Consider the following 19,212-nt stretch of genomic DNA (forward strand, 5'->3'; position numbering starts at 1 on the left):
AGAGAGACTCGAGCACAATGAAGAGAAGTGAGGTTAGAGAAGAGAGACTCAAGCACAATGAAGAGAAGTGAGGTTAGAGAAGAGAAGAGAGACTCGAGCACAATGAAGAGAAGTGAGGTTAGAGAAGAGAAGAGAGACTCGAGCACAATGAAGAGAAGTGAGGTTAGAGAAGAGAGACTCAAGCACAATGAAGAGAAGTGAGGTTAGAGAAGAGAGACTCGAGCACAATGAAGAGAAGTGAGGTTAGAGAAGAGAGACTCGAGCACAATGAAGAGAAGTGAGGTTAGAGAAGAGAAGAGAGACTCGAGCACAATGAAGAGAAGTGAGGTTAGAGAAGAGAAGAGAGACTCGAGCACAATGAAGAGAAGTGAGGTTAGAGAAGAGAGACTCAAGCACAATGAAGAGAAGTGAGGTTAGAGAAGAGAGACTCGAGCACAATGAAGAGAAGTGAGGTTAGAGAAGAGAAGAGAGACTCGAGCACAATGAAGAGAAGTGAGGTTAGAGAAGAGAGACTCGAGCACAATGAAGAGAAGTGAGGTTAGAGAAGAGAGACTCCAGCACAATGAAGAGAAGTGAGGTTAGAGAAGAGAAGAGAGACTCGAGCACAATGAAGAGAAGTGAGGTTAGAGAAGAGAGACTCGAGCACAATGAAGAGAAGTGAGGTTAGAGAAGAGAGACTCGAGCACAATGAAGAGAAGTGAGGTTAGAGAAGAGAGACTCGAGCACAATGAAGAGAAGTGAGGTTAGAGAAGAGAGACTCGAGCACAATGAAGAGAAGTGAGGTTAGAGAAGAGAGACTCGAGCACAATGAAGAGAAGTGAGGTTAGAGAAGAGAGACTCGAGCACAATGAAGAGAAGTGAGGTTAGAGAAGAGAGACTCCAGCACAATGAAGAGAAGTGAGGTTAGAGAAGAGAAGAGAGACTCGAGCACAATGAAGAGAAGTGAGGTTAGAGAAGAGAAGAGAGACTCGAGCACAATGAAGAGAAGTGAGGTTAGAGAAGAGAAGAGAGACTCGAGCACAATGAAGAGAAGTGAGGTTAGAGAAGAGAAGAGAGACTCGAGCACATGAAGTGAGGTTAGAGAAGAGAAGAGAGACTCGAGCACAATGAAGAGAAGTGAGGTTAGAGAAGAGAAGAGAGACTCGAGCACATGAAGTGAGGTTAGAGAAGAGAGACTCGAGCACAATGAAGAGAAGTGAGGTTAGAGAAGAGAAGAGAGACTCGAGCACAATGAAGAGAAGTGAGGTTAGAGAAGAGAGACTCGAGCACAATGAAGAGAAGTGAGGTTAGAGAAGAGAAGAGAGACTCAAGCACAATGAAGAGAAGTGAGGTTAGAGAAGAGAGACTCGAGCACAATGAAGAGAAGTGAGGTTAGAGAAGAGAAGAGAGACTCGAGCACAATGAAGAGAAGTGAGGTTAGAGAAGAGAAAAGCATTTGAGACGCTCGATGTGAATGACGTTTAAAACACCATAATGAACAAAAACTAAAAGAGACACATGGGATACATGTACTTATTATTATATACTTACTAACAGTATGTTAAAATAATGACTCATTTGTTAACATTAGTTAGCAATGTAGATTTAGAGCATTTAATAACCTTTGCTAATGTTAATATAAATGTTGATGTTAGATCTCAGTGCGTTTACTGCATTCATTGATGTTAACAGGTGCATATTAAAGGTGCTGTAAGCGATGCCGGGAGTCGTAACTTCTTGTTGACATTCGAATTGTTGTCAAACAAAACGGAGGCTAGCTAGACCCTCCCTCCTCCTCATCCCGTCTCCTCCCTCCTCCCCTCCCTTCCAATATTATCCGTAGTAGTCACTACAAACAAAGTTAAGTTTTACTGATACTTCATTCAATGTGTAATGTCGCCAAGTTAGATAAAGGGTTTTATATAATGCAGAACAGAATACAGAAAAAGAGAAACATTATTTTAAAATCGTTTCTCCACCTGAGGTTATAACTATAACTATAGCTCCCATACAAGGACGCAATAATAGCAAGATAACGTTAGCTTCGCGTTTCCCAGTGAGCATAAACAACGGCGGCGTCGTAAACAAATTTAGTCAAAGTTGTCAATAGCCTATAAATGAACATTCAAATTCATAACAAACAGTGGATGAAAACAATCATTCACACAAATTGTCGCCCTACTGTGAATTAGCTTGATCATTTACAATAGAGATCGCTAATATACATGTTGTATTCACCAAAGTTAACGCTGACTGCATAGTTCTAGCTAATTACATCCTTGTGTTGGTTTGGCAAACATGAACGTCAATTTAGAAAGAAAAATGGATTTACCTGTTCTGCAAAAACAGAGCAACTGAATGTGGATTGGAAGCCCTTCTGCCGGCGGAGTTCTCGCCACCTTTAAAAGGTTTTTCCGATGTAAATTCGGTATTTCGCGCGTTCCTTATCCTCGTCCCTTATCCTTGTCCCTTATCCTTGTCCCTCTTCTTTGCAATTTGTTCATCGGACACCTCTTTGGTCGTGTTTCGGCCATAATTCAAACTTCCCTCTTCATGCTTCTCTCTCCTCCACACCCCCTTCATGTGCACGTGCACTAACCCCCAAACCACACCCCTCAAATGCTTCTTGTCGGTGATTGGCTGGAGCACTGTTTGTTGTGTTTCGTGGTGCGGGTGAGCCCAGTTTGTTTTTGTTGCCGTTTGTGGAGCCTGTGGTGTCTAGAGAGACCGCGTTTTTTTACAGTGTGTTCAGGGGACAGGCAGCTAGCGGATAGTGAGGAGATGTTTGCTGTATGTGACAAAAAATGTTTTGGCCTAAAAAACGCGTGGCATCGCTTACAGCACCTTTAAATATGTAAATCATCACCTTGGAATTATAAGGTTTATATCTAATATTTTTTGTCAAAATTAAGTTATTCACATATTTTTATTCTGTGACAACTTATTTACATTATGTGATGTTTTTTAAACGCATTTAGAAAACAAAAATATTCTATCTACAAATTTGAATGAAATGCAAAAACTTAGAAGCTCCATTTCTCAAACCAGAACCATATAATTCCAAGGTGGTGAAATGTTGAGATTAAGATTAATGAAATGTTTTAGAAGTATTGTTCATAGTTAGTTCATGTTAACTAATGTTAACAAATGAAATCTCATTGTAAAGTGTTTCCTATTACTTGTTCATTTGTCATATTTAACATGAAACAGATGGAAAAAAAAACACTGATTGGTCGGTAATATTTTTGAAAGACGTCTATTTTTCTCAATTTTAGAGTGAAATTACAGTATATTCCAGGTTAATAACAACATTACTTCCACAGTGGGATTTCTCTTGTACTGAACTGCACTCTCAGTACTTGCAATTTTGGTCAAGTTTTTACAATTGTACTGTAAACAAGCTTTGTTTTACTGGCAGTTTACAGTATAGGAGACACAAAAATGACTGTAAACAAACAACGTCATGCTGTATGTCTACGACTATGAAGGTACCCAGCATGCAATGCAGCATGACTAGGTCATGTAGAGTTCAGCAGGGTTTGTAAAGTTTTCCTCGATGTGACAGAAGGACCGCCACCAGATATCATGCATGACTTATGAGAAGACGTAATAGCTTTAGTCGTCACAATAGTTTTATGTAAGGCACACAGAGATAAGCACAGGACTGAGCAGCAATGCTGAAATGAGTCACTTTTCCATTGTTCAAAAATGACAAAGCAAACAAACCAGCTCATCTGTCAGAAGACCACAGAACTCCAGCATCTCAGGATCAGCTTTGCACAAAAGCTGCTTATTAATTAGGCTTTTACCGTTTCTGATCACACGCCACATTCCACTCGAGGTGAGTGTGTTTGGTGTGGGAGTGTGAGTCAAGCCCAATTTATACTTCTGCGTCGAGCTCACGCCGTAGCTACGCCGTAGGCTGTGTGTAGCACACGTACCCTTCGCCGTACCCTGACGTGCACCTCTCCAAAAATTTAACAATGCGTCAATTCTACGCGGACAGAAGCGCTGTGATTGGTCTACAAGAGCCCCTCCCTCGGGTCTCACATGCTCCCTCTCCACGTGTAACTGCGCGTCAACGCGGACAACAATGCAGAAGTATAAATGAAAACCAACGCGTAGCCTACAGCGTAGAGACTCCAGCGTAGATCCGACGCATAAATCAGCCTTTAAGTGTGTGTGTGTGTGTGAGTGAGTGTGTGTTTGGTGTGGGAGTGGGAGTCGCAGGGGTTTGTTGTCATAGCGAGTGAGAAAGGTTGACATTTCCCCAGAGTTTACAGGAAGAGCCACAGATACAGTCCAGACACAGCCTGTGGAAAACACTTTTATTCGCTGGTGATTACTGCTGAAACTACTGGAGTCATATGAAGGCAAACACTGTATCCCACAATCATGCTGTAAACACGTCAGTGGTTTAAGAGAAGGCACATGGGAAACTTTCAACCACCTAAATTTACGTTCATGAGAGCTTACTGTGGCCCATTTCCAGTTAATTTACAAGAGTCCATATTTCAGAAGCAGAGGAATGAATCTGAGATTACTGTGTGTGTTCATCTCCAGCTGATCCGGTGAGCGTGAGAAGACCGTCAGATGAGCTCAGACTCGTGGCGCGCCAGTGCGGCAGGAAGAGTCTCCGAGCAGCGGCCCGGGAAGTGAAACCTGCAACCAGATCAGATCTCATGAACGTCACATTCACCACTGCAATCTGTCCATTATTACTGTTCAGAAACATGTATTCATGTAATGAACATCAGGCACTCACTATAGGGTTTGGTTTAGGGTTAGTTGCATGTAATTATGCATAATTTACTGTTATTACTACAGTCACTACATGTAACAAGGTCACTATAAAATAATGTTTACACTTTATTTTAAGGTGTCATTGTTACAATGTAATTATACATTTAAGTACTGAGTAATAATAATTAACAACATGTACTTACTATAGGGTTAGGGTAGGATTAGAGTTTGGTTGAGGGTTAGTTGCATGTAATTATGCATAATTTACTGTTATTACTACAGTAACTACATAACCAAATAAAATGTTAGCATTAACAAATCCACTTAAGATCTGAAGTGCATCTTCAGTAGAGTTAAGCGCAATATTATTCACCCAGGTGTGCATGTTTTATTGGTTTAATAAGTGTTCCAAGTTCCTTATCGCTGTGCATTACTACGGTTCAGAAAGGTGTTCTCTGTTCAGCTGTATTTTGGGGTTTCTGGTCCAGGTCACGAGCTCACCTGAAGCGTGCTGTATTTGGTGTCCTCTTAGTGTTGAACTCGGCCACGGGAACGCCTCGGGACGCCACCTGTGGCCCGAACACGGCTGCCGGATACACCACAGAGGACGTGCCCACCTGAGAGAGGACAGGAGCACACCTCAGACTCAGCAGATCAGCCTCAGCAGTGTGTGTGTGTGTTTGTGTGTGCTGAAACTGACCACCAGACACAGATCACAGGTCTCCAGCTCCTTCTCCACTGCAGTGAGGATGTGTGAGTCCAGAGTCTCCCCGAACCAGATGACGTGAGGCCGCAGCAGCCCATCACAGCCCTTCTGCTCACACCTGAGGAAGAAACACAGGGATCTAAAGCACAGGGATCTAAAGCACAGGGATCTAAAGTACAGAGATCTGAAGCACAGGGATCTAAAGCACAGGGATCTAAAGCACAGGGATCTAAAGCACAGGGATCTAAAGCACAGGGATCTGAAGCACAGGGATCTAAAGCACAGGGATCTGAAGCACAGGGATCTAAAGCACAGGGATCTAAAGCACAGGGATCTGAAGCACAGGGATCTAAAGCACAGGGATCTAAAGCACAGGGATCTGAAACACAGGGATCTGAAACACAGGGATCTAAAGCACAGGGATCTAAAGCACAGAGATCTGAAGCACAGGGATCTAAAGCACAGGGATCTAAAGCACAGGGATCTAAAGTACAGAGATCTGAAGCACAGGGATCTAAAGTACAGAGATCTGAAGCACAGGGATCTAAAGCACAGGGATCTAAAGCACAGGGATCTGAAGCACAGGGATCTAAAGCACAGGGATCTGAAGCACAGGGATCTAAAGCACAGGGATCTAAAGCACAGGGATCTGAAACACAGGGATCTGAAACACAGGGATCTAAAGCACAGGGATCTAAAGCACAGAGATCTGAAGCACAGGGATCTAAAGCACAGGGATCTAAAGCACAGGGATCTAAAGCACAGGGATCTAAAGCACAGGGATCTAAAGCACAGGGATCTAAAGCACAGGGATCTGAAGCACAGGGATCAAAAGCACAGGAATCTGAAACACAGGGATCTGAAGCACAGGGATCTAAAGTACAGAGATCTGAAGCACAGGGATCTAAAGTACAGAGATCTGAAGCACAGGGATCTAAAGCACAGGGATCTAAAGCACAGGGATCTAAAGCACAGGGATCTAAAGCACAGGGATCTGAAGCACAGGGATCTAAAGCACAGGGATCTGAAGCACAGGGATCTAAAGCACAGGGATCTGAAGCACAGGGATCTAAAGCACAGGGATCTGAAGCACAGGGATCTGAAACACAGGGATCTGAAGCACAGGGATCTCTAACAAGGATCTGAAACAGAGGGATCTGAAGCACAGGGATCTGAAACACAGGGATCTCTAACAAGGATCTGAAACAGAGGGATCTGAAGCACAGGGATCTGAAGCACAGAACAACAACAATTTATTAAAAGTTTAAGATTCATGATTTCAATTAATTATAGATGCATTCTCATTAGTAAAATTTATAGAAAACTTATAGAAAAAAATGGAATCCAGAATAACTAAAATGGAATTTGGGGAAAATAAAACGTTTTCCATAGGGCTGTGTTTCATTAAATTTTTGCTAAATTTAATTTAATAAATTTTAATAAATTGCTTTTAAATGGTATCTTTAATGATTTAATGGTATGTTTAGTAATGAAAAGGCATGCATCATTTATTTAACCATTAAAATGTAGTTCATAAAACTTCAAATGGAGTCGGTGTGATACCTGGGCAGGTCTTTGACGGGTATGAACGCGTCGGGGACATCAGGGTCAGGTGACCTGACAGAGGATTAGAAGTGTCAGGTGACCTCGCATCACTGAAACATCATCACAGTGGTGTGGATCTGCTTTATCAGCGGCGCTGCTCATGGGTCTGCGGGCGAGTGAATGATGACAGGACTCACCCTTTGCCCTCCAGTGATGGACAGATGGGGCTCTTGTGATTAACCTCCACATGTCCACAGCTCACACATCTGGTCTGGTACTGGTTACCTGCACACAGAAACCACAAAACTGTCAAACTAACACAAAAAAGGACCGATATTCATCCAAACCAAAACAAACTTCACTTGAAGCACTGGAAACGCCACACGCTGGCGACCCCTGCTGGTCACAACACTGGAAATGCAGCAAAAGACATTCATAAAAACCTTTTTTAAACCAATTGCAAATGTTTTATTGAAAGTGTAAAATATGCAATTAACAAATCATCTATCACCATTAAATATGAAGTGTCATCATAATATGTTATTTTAATACATCTCAGTGATTTATGGTTTTATGGAGAGCTTGTTTTTTTGTTATTCAGTCAAATAAGAAACTGCTAACTAAAACTCTTCTTTCTATTGTACAAATGTGTCATTAAAAATGTCTACAAATGTATAAAACTGGTTAAAACAGATCACGGGGCGATCCAGTGAACTTTCGAAACGTTTCGACGCAGTTATGATGTAACGAGACCTCGTTTACTGAAATCACATGACTTTGGCAGTTTGATACGTGCTCAGAATCACTGGTCTGAAGCAAACGATTCGCAAAGGTTTCTTGAAGCGTGTTTCCTTCACTATCACTACTTTATGATCCTTTGATCATTGTGGCCAGAAAGTAAACGTAATGTATACCGTCAAAATGAAATGCGATCAGTATGTGAAATAAAATCAATCTTGTGAGCGTTTTTCTTGAAATCCATGTTGTTGTTGAATTGAGGGTCATTCTATGGGTGTTAAATCATGAAACTTTCACCTTTACAAACGGGCCAATGTTTGAAAGATGCACAAACCACGTGTTTGGTTTGATATTTAATGGTATTAGATGATTTGTTAACCGCATAGTTTACACTTTCAATAAAACATTTGCAATTGGTTTGTAAGAGATTTTTTTTTTCATGTTTTTTCACGTGGCGTTTACACAGTTGTGACCAGCAGGGGTCGCCAGCGAGTGGCGTTTCCAGCGCTTCCAAACAGGGAATCAGGTAATGAATCAATTCCTTCAATTGATTCAAAGTTTCTTGTAATTTAAATCTTTGGTGATTAGTTCTGAGATGAAAGAAAACACACGGGTCTGATAAGAAGAAAAACAAAAAACAACGCAGATCTGAAACTGAACTCTATCTACCAGCGCCATGTCATTTAGCCATCATCTGAATTCAGTTGTCAGTTCACCTCTAAGTGTTTAATCCCGTTCTGTTCACTAACAGAGTTGAACAGAGTGACAACCGCATTCAACAACCAAATTAACTCAGGAATGTTACAGGTAGTGACATCCGCATTTACAATAAATCTAACAACTATTTCTAATAACTCTCTTCCTTTTCTGTTGATGTTCATGCCGCAAAATCTTCTTATTTCCACAACAAGATCAACAGCGCCTCTAACACACGAACACATTTCAAGACATTCAACTCTCTCCTCTGTCTACCTCCACCACCCAACTCCTCTTTAACTGCTGATGATTTTGCTAACTTCTTCACCAACAAAACAACAACTATCAGCAGTCAGTTCTCAGCTCCACACACACAGGAACCCAGACCAACCTCTCCCACAGCCAATAACCCTCTCTCCTCCTTCTCTCCACTAACCGAGGAAGAAGTATATAAACTTCTCCTCTCCAGTCATCCTACCACCTGCCCTCTAGACCCCATCCCCTCACACCTTCTACAAGCCATCTCTCCCACACTTCTACCAGCACTAACACACATCATCAACTCATCCCTCCATACTGGCACTTTCCCTACTGCATTCCAGCAGGCTCTGGTAACTCCACTGCTTAAAAAACCAACATTAAACACATCACTTGTAGAGAGTTACCGACCTGTCTCTCTCCTGCCATTCATTGTGAAAACACTTAAACGAGCTGCTTTCAACCAAGTAACATCTTTCCTGTCTCTGAACAACCAGCTGGATGTCAACCAATCAGGCTTCAAGAAAGGGCATTCAACTGAGACTGCATTACTGTCAGTCACAGAAGCCCTACGGATCGCAAAAGCTGTTTCCATATCTTCAGTTCTCGTTCTCCTGGATCTGTCTGCTGCCTTCGACACTGTGGATCATCAGATCCTGTCCACCCTCTCATCACTGGGCATCACAGGAACTTCCCTCCACTGGTTTGAGTCCTATCTCACAGGTAGATCCTTCAGGGTCGCATGGAGAGGCAAGGTATCCAGAGCACATCAGCTGACCACAGGGGTCCCTCAGGGTTCAGTTCTTGGACCCCTCCTCTTCTCCATCTACACCACATCACTGGGACACATCATACAGGTGCATGGTTTCTCCTACCACTGCTATGCTGATGACATACAGCTCTTCCTCTCATTTCAACCAGATGATCCCACAGTAGCTGCACGGATCTCAAGCTGTCTGACGGACATCTCCACATGGATGAAGGAACATCACCTGCAGCTCAACCTGGCAAAGATTGAGCTTCTCGTCCTCCCTGCCAATCCATCTCTACAGCACGACTTCACTATCCAGCTAGATTCATCATCAATCACCCCATCAAGGTCAGTCAGAAATCTTGGAGTGATATTGAATGACCAGCTGACCTTCACAGATCACATTACAAAGACAGCTCGATCATGCAGGTTTGCACTGCACAACATCAGGAAGGATCAAGCCTTTCCTCACTGAGCATGCAACACAACTTCTCGTCCAGGCCCTGGTCATTTCTAGGCTTGATTACTGCAATGCTCTTCTGGACTTCCATCATGTGCAACTAAACCTCTACAAATGATTCAGAATGCTGCAGCTCGTCTTGTCTTCAACGAGCCCAAAAGGGCCCACGTCACTCCTCTGTTCATCTCTTTACACTGGCTACCTCTCGCTGCTCGTATCAAGTTCAAGGCATTGACGCTTGCTTACAGATCTATCACAGGTTCAGCTCCCTCCTACTTTCACTTACTCCTATGAGTCTACGTCCCTACCAGACACCTACGATCGGTCAATGAGCGACGGCTTGTGGTTCCATCACAGAGAGCCAAAAGCGTCTGCTAAATGACTAAATGTAAATGTAATAAACCGAAACAGATCCAAAAGACCAAAATATCGCGACCCACACTGAACTAGATCGCTTTATGAGCCAAACCCAAACAACAAGCCCAGAAACGCTTAATAAATTACACTTCTGTGAATCAGCCTTACAAACATGAACTAAACATGACTCCTCTGTTAACGGTGCTTTAGTTCAAATGCCAGAACATGACAAGTCTTTGGTCAGAAACAGTGGATACCTTGGGCCCCTATGAAATCAGTTTTCATTTTTCCCAAATCTCATTCATTTTTTTTCCAAATTCCGTTTTTTTCTTCAATTTCCGTTTTTGATGAAACTTTTACGATTTCACAACAATTTATTAAAAGTTTAACAAAAATGTTTTTTCCTCAATCATTTTTTTTTTTTAAACAGTTTTTTAGGTTTTCTGGATTCCCTTTTAATGGTTTAATTAAATTTGAATAATCTTTTTTTTTATCTTTAAAAAAATAAAGTTTTAATAATAATTGATTTAATAATATTCAAATTTAATTTAATGAATCGAATTTAAAAAGAATTTATTATTATCATTATTACATTGAATACAGACCTAGTGTTTACAAAGCGAACGTGTAAAGACTAAGTCAAACGTTATTTACAAATAAATAAAATAAAAGTTAAAATAAGATATTTTTTTCACCCTATCCTACATTTTTTAACCGGAACACGCGTGACCTTTCAACGTGATTACGTAATGTGTGGCGCATCGCAGAGATAGTGCAAGACCAGCATTTGTGGTTAAAAGTATATAAATGTTTTTTGTTTTTTTATAAAATGACCGGTGGTTTGTCTCGATAAGAATATCAGGAAATTTAAATTCTGAAGTGAAGTAATCCTTTAAGTGCATTGACCTGCTTTTTATTTATTCATCAAATATTTGACAAATTCCGTGAAATTCCACGTTATACAGTGAATGTGAAGTCATGTGAGCTTGAGGAGTCGTGTTCCGCACACACACAGAACTGTAGTTGAGCTGTCCATGGACTGCCAGCACGTACTTGGATCCGGCGTGCTGGTGCAGCTGGTCGATGTTCTGCGTGATCAGCACCAGTGATCGGCCCTGTGAGCGTGTGTGTGTGAGTAAGTGTGTGAGGAGGTGTGTGTGTTCTGACCGTGGACCTCCAGCACGTGCTTGGATCCGGCGCGCTGGTGCAGCTGGTCGATGTTCTGTGTGATCAGCACCAGCGATCGGCCCTGTCGGCGGAGCCGCTCCTCACACTCGGCGATGGCCTTGTGAGCGGCGCTGGGCTCGGCCTGCAGACACAGCTCTCGTCTGTAGTGGTAGAACTCCCACACCCTGCTGGTGTGACGGCAGAACGACTGCGGCGTGGCCAGATCCTGCACACACACACACATGCTCAACACTGGACTACACTTTCTTTTTCCTGAGAATGATAGTTCATGTAATCGCATTGGACTGTAACCTGGTGAATTTGAACAACAGGGTATAACTACTTCCCAAAGTTGGTTGATATATATATTTTTTAAAAGTTGCGTCGAAACGATGTGGGAACGCCCCTGCGTGATTGCATCATGAAGCACGTATAGAACAGTCCAATGGCGAGACGGAACGTCATCGACCAGGAAACTATAAAGCAGACCTGAATCAAACAGTGTCAGCTTTTTATAGGCTGAAGCAAGTCGATCACAGGCATGCCAGGAGTGTGGCAGGTTGACGCAGCGTCTCTTTCCCTCTTCAGGGAACTAGGGTTACATACGTAACCGAGATGTTCCCTTTCAAGGGAACTTGAGCTGCGTCGAAACGCTATGGGAACGCTAATATCCACGACGCCATAGGAGCAAGTGTCCGTCCGTGTGAAGTCAGTGTGCACATCTGCGCCCCTGGAGTGGAGCAGAAGTCAAGATCGTAAAACCTTACGAATGTGCGCGGTGAGGACCAGCCTGCCGCATCACAAACGTCTTGTAAGGAAACTCCTGACAACTAAGCTTTAGAAGCAACCATACTCAACTACTTCAATGGGCTCGAACGGAGCTAGGGAGAGGCCTTCAAGTACAACTGCCAAGTCCCATGTCGGCGCCTTCGTGCAGACTGCTGACCACGAAGGAAACAAGTTATTAATGGGTGTCTCCCCACAGAAACTCCACTCAAGGGGATGTGGTAAGCAGCTAGTGCCGCCACGGAGGGGGATAACCCTGCGGAGAAGCGCTCCTGCAGGAACTCCAGCACTGCACCCACCGAGCAGTTAACCGGGTCCAGCTGGTGCTCTCCACACCAGAAAGTGAATAAACTCCACTTTAAGGCATACAGTTTCCTTGTTGATGGAGCTCTGGAGTGGAGGATGGTCTCCACAACCTCGGCTGAGAAACCTGAACTTAAGAGCTAGGCCCCTTCAGAGGCCAAGCCCACAGTTCCCACAGTTTACCGGCAGGAAACAACTGGTCTGACTGCTCTAGGCCCCTCCTTGGAGGGAGTGAGCGCTCCTGGGGAAAACGCTCGCTGGGACCCTCTACGCCCCGGTATAAAGGCGGGGTTGGCAGAACGGTCCCCTGATGGCACAGAGAAAAAACGAGCACTGTGAAATGAGGTTATCTCGGCGGGGACTACCCTCAAAAGCCAGTTGTGTCAGCACTTCTAGCACAAAGCCCTCTTCGAAACAATAACGATCCTCAGATCCATTTTGCTCTTAGAGAACTTTGCCTGTGAGCGCCGCATCCCATTAGTGACTTTAAGCAACAGCAGCTGATGGAACGGCAACGGCAGTCAGAGGTAAACGGTTAACTGGAGTTATCCCCCTTTATTAATCTGTCACATAGTAAAGACTACGGCAAATCAGCTGTTCTCCATAGTATACTGTTACAGTAGAAACGTCGTGAAGTAGCAGTTAAAGGACAACTCCAGTGAAAAATGAACCTTGGGGTAATTAACACATGGTTACCGAGTCGATCGTTCCCTGGGGTGCGTTTTCATGATAATCGAATGTAAAGAGTTTTATTTATAAAAACAGATTAGCTCGTAACACTAGTATATGGGGCAGAGTGTAAGTAAAAACAAATCGCAAGTTAATACCACTAACAAGGCTCAAAATAGCCTCACACTAACACGGTAGCATAATGAGGGTCCCTACATGCAAACCGAAGCATTGAGAACTTTGTAAGTGTACAGACAGTTTAATAAGAAGATACTTTATAAAGACAGTACATTACGCATTTACAGGCAGCGGGCATCTTGGAAAACAGACTCGATTAATCGAGCCACGAACGCCCTGCTACGTGAGCTGGTCGATAGGAATTACGTTTGTGAAATTTAATGTAGCAGGGCGTTCGTGGCTCGACTAGTCGATACTGTTTTCCAAGATGGATCCTGCCTGTAAATGCGTAATGTACTGGCTTTATAAAGTATCTTCTTATTAAACTGTCTGTACACTTACAAAGTTCTCCATGCTTCGTTTTGTATGTAGGGACCCTCATTATGCTACCGTGTTAGTGTGAGGCTATTTTGAGCCTTGTTAGTGGTATTAACTAGCGATTTATTTTTACTTACTCTCTGCCCCATATACTAGTGTTATGAGCTAATCTGTTTTTAGAGATAAAACACTTTATATTCGATTTTCATGAAAACGCACCCCAGGGAACGATCGACTCGGTAACCATGTGTTAATTACCTCAAGGTTCATTTTTCACTGGAGTTGTCCTTTAAAGTCGCGCGTGCGCAATAGAACGACAGAATGCCGTTGCCGTTCCACCAGAGGCTGTTGCTTAACGTCCCAATTCGTTCTGTGGGGGAGCGTGAGACGCGACTCTGCTTTTGCTGCGCCTGGTGTGAGGAGCTGGTCGACGGCCGGGGCTGCTCCCGCCCAGTACCCCCGAGACATGAGTGTGGAGTGGCAGGAATTTCTGGAATGCTGCCGCCTGGTTTTTTCTTCATCTTGAAACCTCTCGATGACTGTATTTACTGAGTCACCAAAGAGGCCAGCAGGGGAAAGTGGGGCGTCCAGAAGGAATGTTTTTTCTCTTTCCATAAATGCCTCTCAGTAGCTCTCACTCATGTCTTTTAGTAGGTCAGCCTGGTATGCCTGCATGATTGACATGGTGTGCAGGGATGCCGCAGCCTGACCTGCCGCCGAATAAGCTTTACCCACCAAAGCCGATGTATATCGTAGTGGCTTGGTGGGTAATGCCGGTGCTTTGAAGGATGATGTAGACTCAGGAGAGAGATGGCTCGCAAGCGTCTCTTCAGCCCTGGGCTTCGATAACCGTATAAGAATAAGTAATAATGTTAGAATGTTAGAATGTTGACAGTTGGGGACTAAATACACAGTATGAAACCGTCTTTTCCACGACTTCGACACCTCAGCGTGGAGGTCGGGGAAAGAACGGCAAGCACCGGCCTGGAGGCTGCATGCGGGATGGCAGAAAGCGTTCATCGAGCTTGCTTTTCTGCCTTGACTCGTGTTTATCTGGCCACTCAATGCTTAATTTCTCTACAGCACGAGTGAGCACCTCTACAAGCTCCTCACATGCAGGAGACTGAAGTGACGAGTCTTCAGTATCTCCTGTCCCAATACTCACAACATCCAGCTCTTCAGAACTGGATAATTGCAGTATCGGGGCCTCAGCACTTTCAGACAATGATTCACACAGAGCGCTTGCTTCAGCCTATCAGAAGCTGGCGCTGTTATGATTCAGGTGTGCTTTATAGTTTCCTGGTCGATGACATCACCCGCCTATAGCGTTCCGTCTCGCCATTGGACTGATTCCATACGTCCTTCATGATGCAATCACACAGGGGCGTTCCCACAGTGTTTCGACGCAGCTCGAGTTCCCTTGAAAGGGAACTGCTCATAAATCTCTCTATTGCCAAAAATTGCATTCAATCTTTTTGTCAACATGTTCTATATCAGTTATGCATTTCTTGCTGTAAGCGATTGAGTGAAAGTGCTGACTCAAGCTTATCCTCCAGTAAAGTCATCTTGATTTAAGAATGTTGTACAGGAAAACAAGACAGAAAGACTGAGGAAGAACACGAGTGTTCCACAGCGTGGGAAGGGTTGGAGTCTGTTGTGTTATCAAGCTCAGTCTAGAGCGCAGGCAGAACATTACAGCGCTCAGACACATCTTCAGTTTTACTCAGCCCAGAATCTGTGGAAGTGGATTTCTGGTTGTCAAATTATGTAAAGACGGCTGATGCATTTCAGTCAAATCAAAATAACAAACTGGTGGTTTTGCAATACCTACACAAAGATTAAATATTAAACTTGTCAGTTTATGGAGCACTTGTGATGGACTGATGCAAGTGTGTGTGTGTGTGTGTGTGTGTGTGTCTGTGAGTGTGTGTATGTATGTGTGTGTGTGTGTGTGTGTGTGTGTGTGTGTGAGTGTGTATGAGAGTGTGTGTATGTGTGTGTGTGTGCGCGCGCGCGCGCGAGTGAGTGATAGAGTGTGAGAGAGAAGCCCCTTTCACACAGCGCTTTGAACCCGGCAAATTGCCGGCAAATTGCCAGAGCGCCTTCTGTGTGAAAGCAAACTCGACCCGGGATTTATGCCGGGATCGATGCCGGGTCGGGACCTAGTAACATTGCCGTGTTCAGTCCCGGAACGCGCGCTGTGTGAACAAAAGCCGTAATAATGCCGTGTCGTAGTGATGACGCTGAAGCCGGACTCGTTCTCCAGCTGTGAAACGGTACGTAATGCGCAAGTTTATGATCGAATCAGAGAAACAAATGCACAGGCGTGGTTTCTCGAGAGAGAGATCGCAGCTCATAAGCAAATTTAAAGGGATAGTTCACTTTGAAATTAAATTTTGGTATGTTTTAGCTTACCTCAAGGGCATCCAAGATGTAGGTGTCTTTTTTTCCGCAGTAGTTTCAATTTTGATATTTTTAGGTCAAACCGTTCTTGTCTGTCAGTCATATAATGCAGGTCTATGGTCACTGTCTCAAAGAGCATGCACAGAGTCCAAATTAAAACAATTCCCCGTCGTCCAAATTAAACAATTCCCCATCGTAAGTACACATTGATGGCCTAAGACACGAAACGAGCGGTTTGTGTGAGAAAACGAACAGTATTTATATCGTTTTTACCTCTTGAACTCAGCCACGTCCAAGTGATCTGAGAGCGCGGGCGGGTATAGATATATACACTAGATGTCGCCTTGGCTACTTTAATTTGGACTCTGTGCATGCTCTTTGAGACAGTGACCATAGACCTGCATTATATGACTGACAGACAAGAACGGTTTGACCTAAAAATATCAAAATTGAAACTACTGCGGAAAAAAAGACACCTACATCTTGGATGCCCTTGAGGTAAGCTAAAACATACCAAAATTTAATTTCAAAGTGAACTATCCCTTTAAGACGCTGCTGAGATTACAAGTCACATCGATGTCACGTGTCTTTACGACATTTTTACGGGTTGTGTGTGAACACACTCGCTGATTCCGGAAAATCACTGGCAGTGTGAATGAACCAAAATCAAACGAACCCGGGTCAAATCCCGGGTCACTTTATCCGTGTATTTTCCGGAATCTCTGTGTGAAAGGGGCTAGAGAGAGAGAGAGAGAGTGTGTGTGTGTGTGTGTGTGTGTGTGTGTGTGTGTGTGTGAGAGTGAGTGAATGTGTGTGTGAGAGTGTGTGTGTGTGAGTGTGTGTGTGTGTGTGTGTGTGTGTGTGTGTGTGTGTGTGTGTGTGTGTGTGTGTGTGTGAGAGTGTGCGAGTGAGTGTGTGTGTGTGAGAGAGAGAGAGAGAGAGAGAGAGTGTGTGTGTGTGTGTGTGTGTAAGTGTATGTGTGTGTGTGTCTGTGAGTGTGTGTATGTATGTGTGTGTGTGTGTGTGTGTGTGTGTGTGTGTGCGCGAGTGAGTGAGAGAGACGTGTGTGTGTAACTGTATGTGTGTGTAAGTGTATGTGAGTGTGTGTGTGAGTGTGTTTGATTGAGATTGTGTGAGTGTGTGTGTGTGTGTGTGTGTGTGTGTGTGTGTGTGTGTGTGTGTGTGTGTGTGTGAGAGAGTGAGAGTGTGTGTGAGTGTTTGATTGAGATTGTGTGAGTGTGAAGAGTGAGAGTGTGTGTGAGTGTGTTTGATTGAGATTGTGTGAGAGTGTGTGTGTGTGTGTGTGTGTGTGTGTGTGTGTGTGTTACCTGTGTTTTCCAGGTCCTCCAGTGTCCTTCAGCTCCTCTGATAGTTGGCACTCCACTCTCTGCACTCACTCCTGCTCCAGTGATGATGGCGATCTGACGCGCCTTAGAGAAAACCTCTCGGAACTCTGCTATATCTACACACACACACACACACACACACACACACACACACACACACACACACACACACACACACACACACACACACACACACACACACATCAAATACACCTGTGTGGGGCGTAGATTTGGTTTGAACATTGGGGGGGTTGAAGTTTGGGTATGCCTCCTGATGCCTCCTTTTCATGTGATCATGGTATAAATATTGGGGGGGGAGGGGGGTTGTAATGCATAGATTTAAATATTGGGGGGGTTATCTCCCCCCCAACCCCCCCACAAACTACGCCCCTGCCTGTGTCATAGTTTACTTATATCATAAGTTTGTGTAAGCGATTACAAGGCCCTTGCAAGGCTGAGGCGAGGGCTGGGCAATATGTAAAAAATACTTTATCCATAATCTCCTTATATCATGATAATCAATTATATCGTCTACTTCTACTATTCCTATTTCCTAACCCTACTAACTAGTATAAAAAACATTTAGCTCAACGCGAACGTGACGTCACGCACCTGAGTGTGTCCGTGTGAGTTGATTGACAGCTGTCAATCTCCCGCAGTGAGCAGCCGCCCTCAACATCAGCGGATTCAACATCATTTACTGAGCTCTGGTCTGTCAAACACACACACACACACACACACACACACACACACACACACACACACACACACATGTATGATATATCAATCTGTTTTCTCACATCACAAACTAAACACAGTTCCTTAAAGTTCAGAGATCAAGTTAACTTATTCTACAGTTAAACAACACTGACTCCAACATCAGACCGAATGTGAGTATAGTAGCTGCTACACGACACAGTGAGATAACGTTAGTTAAGTGTCACGGGGAAAACACTTGTTGATCCACAGACATCAACATTAACTCAATCATCATCACACAGCAGAAGAGCCTCATTTGAACGCTTCACATCTTTGACATCGAGCTGAATGTATAAACAGCTGCCCGTTATCCACATACTACAGATATACGTAATAAGAGCTGATAATAACCTTAATAATAACTTTTTCACGCTACACGTGAACTGCTACACGTCCTACTACCGTAAACTACGTAAACATGTCGTAAAGTGTGCCCACCTGTCGCAAAGCGCGTCTGTTTCTATGGTGATGTTTCGGCTCTGCTGAAGCGGACTGCGCCCTCTAGCGGAAGATCGCGAGACTGCAGTCAAACACGTGATCATGCTGTAGATGTGGCCCATTACTGCTACATAAGAACAAAAATCATCATAATTATGACATAAAAAGTCGAAAACATTAGATTCACACTTGTTTCTAGGATCCCAGTCAATCATCTTTAAATGTAATGACTAAACTATTATTACTGTGAAAAAATTATTATATAATTGTGTAAGATAATCCGTTTTTATTACATTACTTCATAGCGTTTTTTTATGTACTGTACCGTTAGATTTTATTCATTGATTTGTATCAAATTATTTTAATCAAATCTATTAATTCATTATTTATGTAAAATTTAAGAAATAAAAATAAGATTAAATTAACTCATATTTACATTCATTTGATTAAAATAAAGAAAATTATTTAAATAAATAATAATTTAATAAATTCGATTCATTTAAAAATAAGAAAAGCAGTGTAAAAAACATAGACAGTGGTAAATGCTGATTAAAAACTAAACTAAATAATTAAATCAAATTTAATTTTAATACATTTGTTATTTATTATTTAT

General features: G+C 43.2%; 1 protein-coding gene across 1 annotated transcript; it reads right to left on the reverse strand.

Annotated features, from left to right (window-relative positions):
* Positions 1-4,292: 4,292 nt before the first annotated feature.
* On the reverse strand, positions 4,293-18,607 carry LOC309501996 (NAD-dependent protein deacylase sirtuin-5, mitochondrial). Its single transcript, XM_082174310.1, has 9 exons — positions 18,513-18,607; positions 18,015-18,114; positions 17,385-17,518; positions 11,401-11,626; positions 7,171-7,258; positions 6,992-7,045; positions 5,423-5,546; positions 5,224-5,339; positions 4,293-4,641 (listed from the first exon to the last, which is right to left on the reverse strand). The coding sequence occupies exons 2-9, from the start codon at positions 18,097-18,099 to the stop codon at positions 4,569-4,571; spliced, it is 900 nt and encodes a 299-aa protein (XP_082030436.1). The 5' UTR covers positions 18,100-18,114; positions 18,513-18,607; the 3' UTR covers positions 4,293-4,568.
* Positions 18,608-19,212: the final 605 nt, after the last annotated feature.

This window comes from Leuciscus leuciscus, assembly GCF_965113295.1.
Source record: "Leuciscus leuciscus genome assembly, chromosome: 6".
Lineage (NCBI taxonomy): Eukaryota > Metazoa > Chordata > Actinopteri > Cypriniformes > Leuciscidae > Leuciscus > Leuciscus leuciscus.

Excerpts from the sequence above, each read along its gene's own strand:
- LOC309501996 (XM_082174310.1), bottom strand. The coding sequence starts at position 18,099 with ATGATGTTGAATCCGCTGATGTTGAGGGCGGCTGCTCACTGCGGGAGA. Across the intron at positions 11,627-17,384 it reads GGAGGACCTGGAAAACACAG|GATCTGGCCACGCCGCAGTC; the intron begins GTAACACACACA and ends GTGTGTGTGCAG. Across the intron at positions 5,547-6,991 it reads CCCGTCAAAGACCTGCCCAG|GTGTGAGCAGAAGGGCTGTG; the intron begins GTATCACACCGA and ends TTTCTTCCTCAG.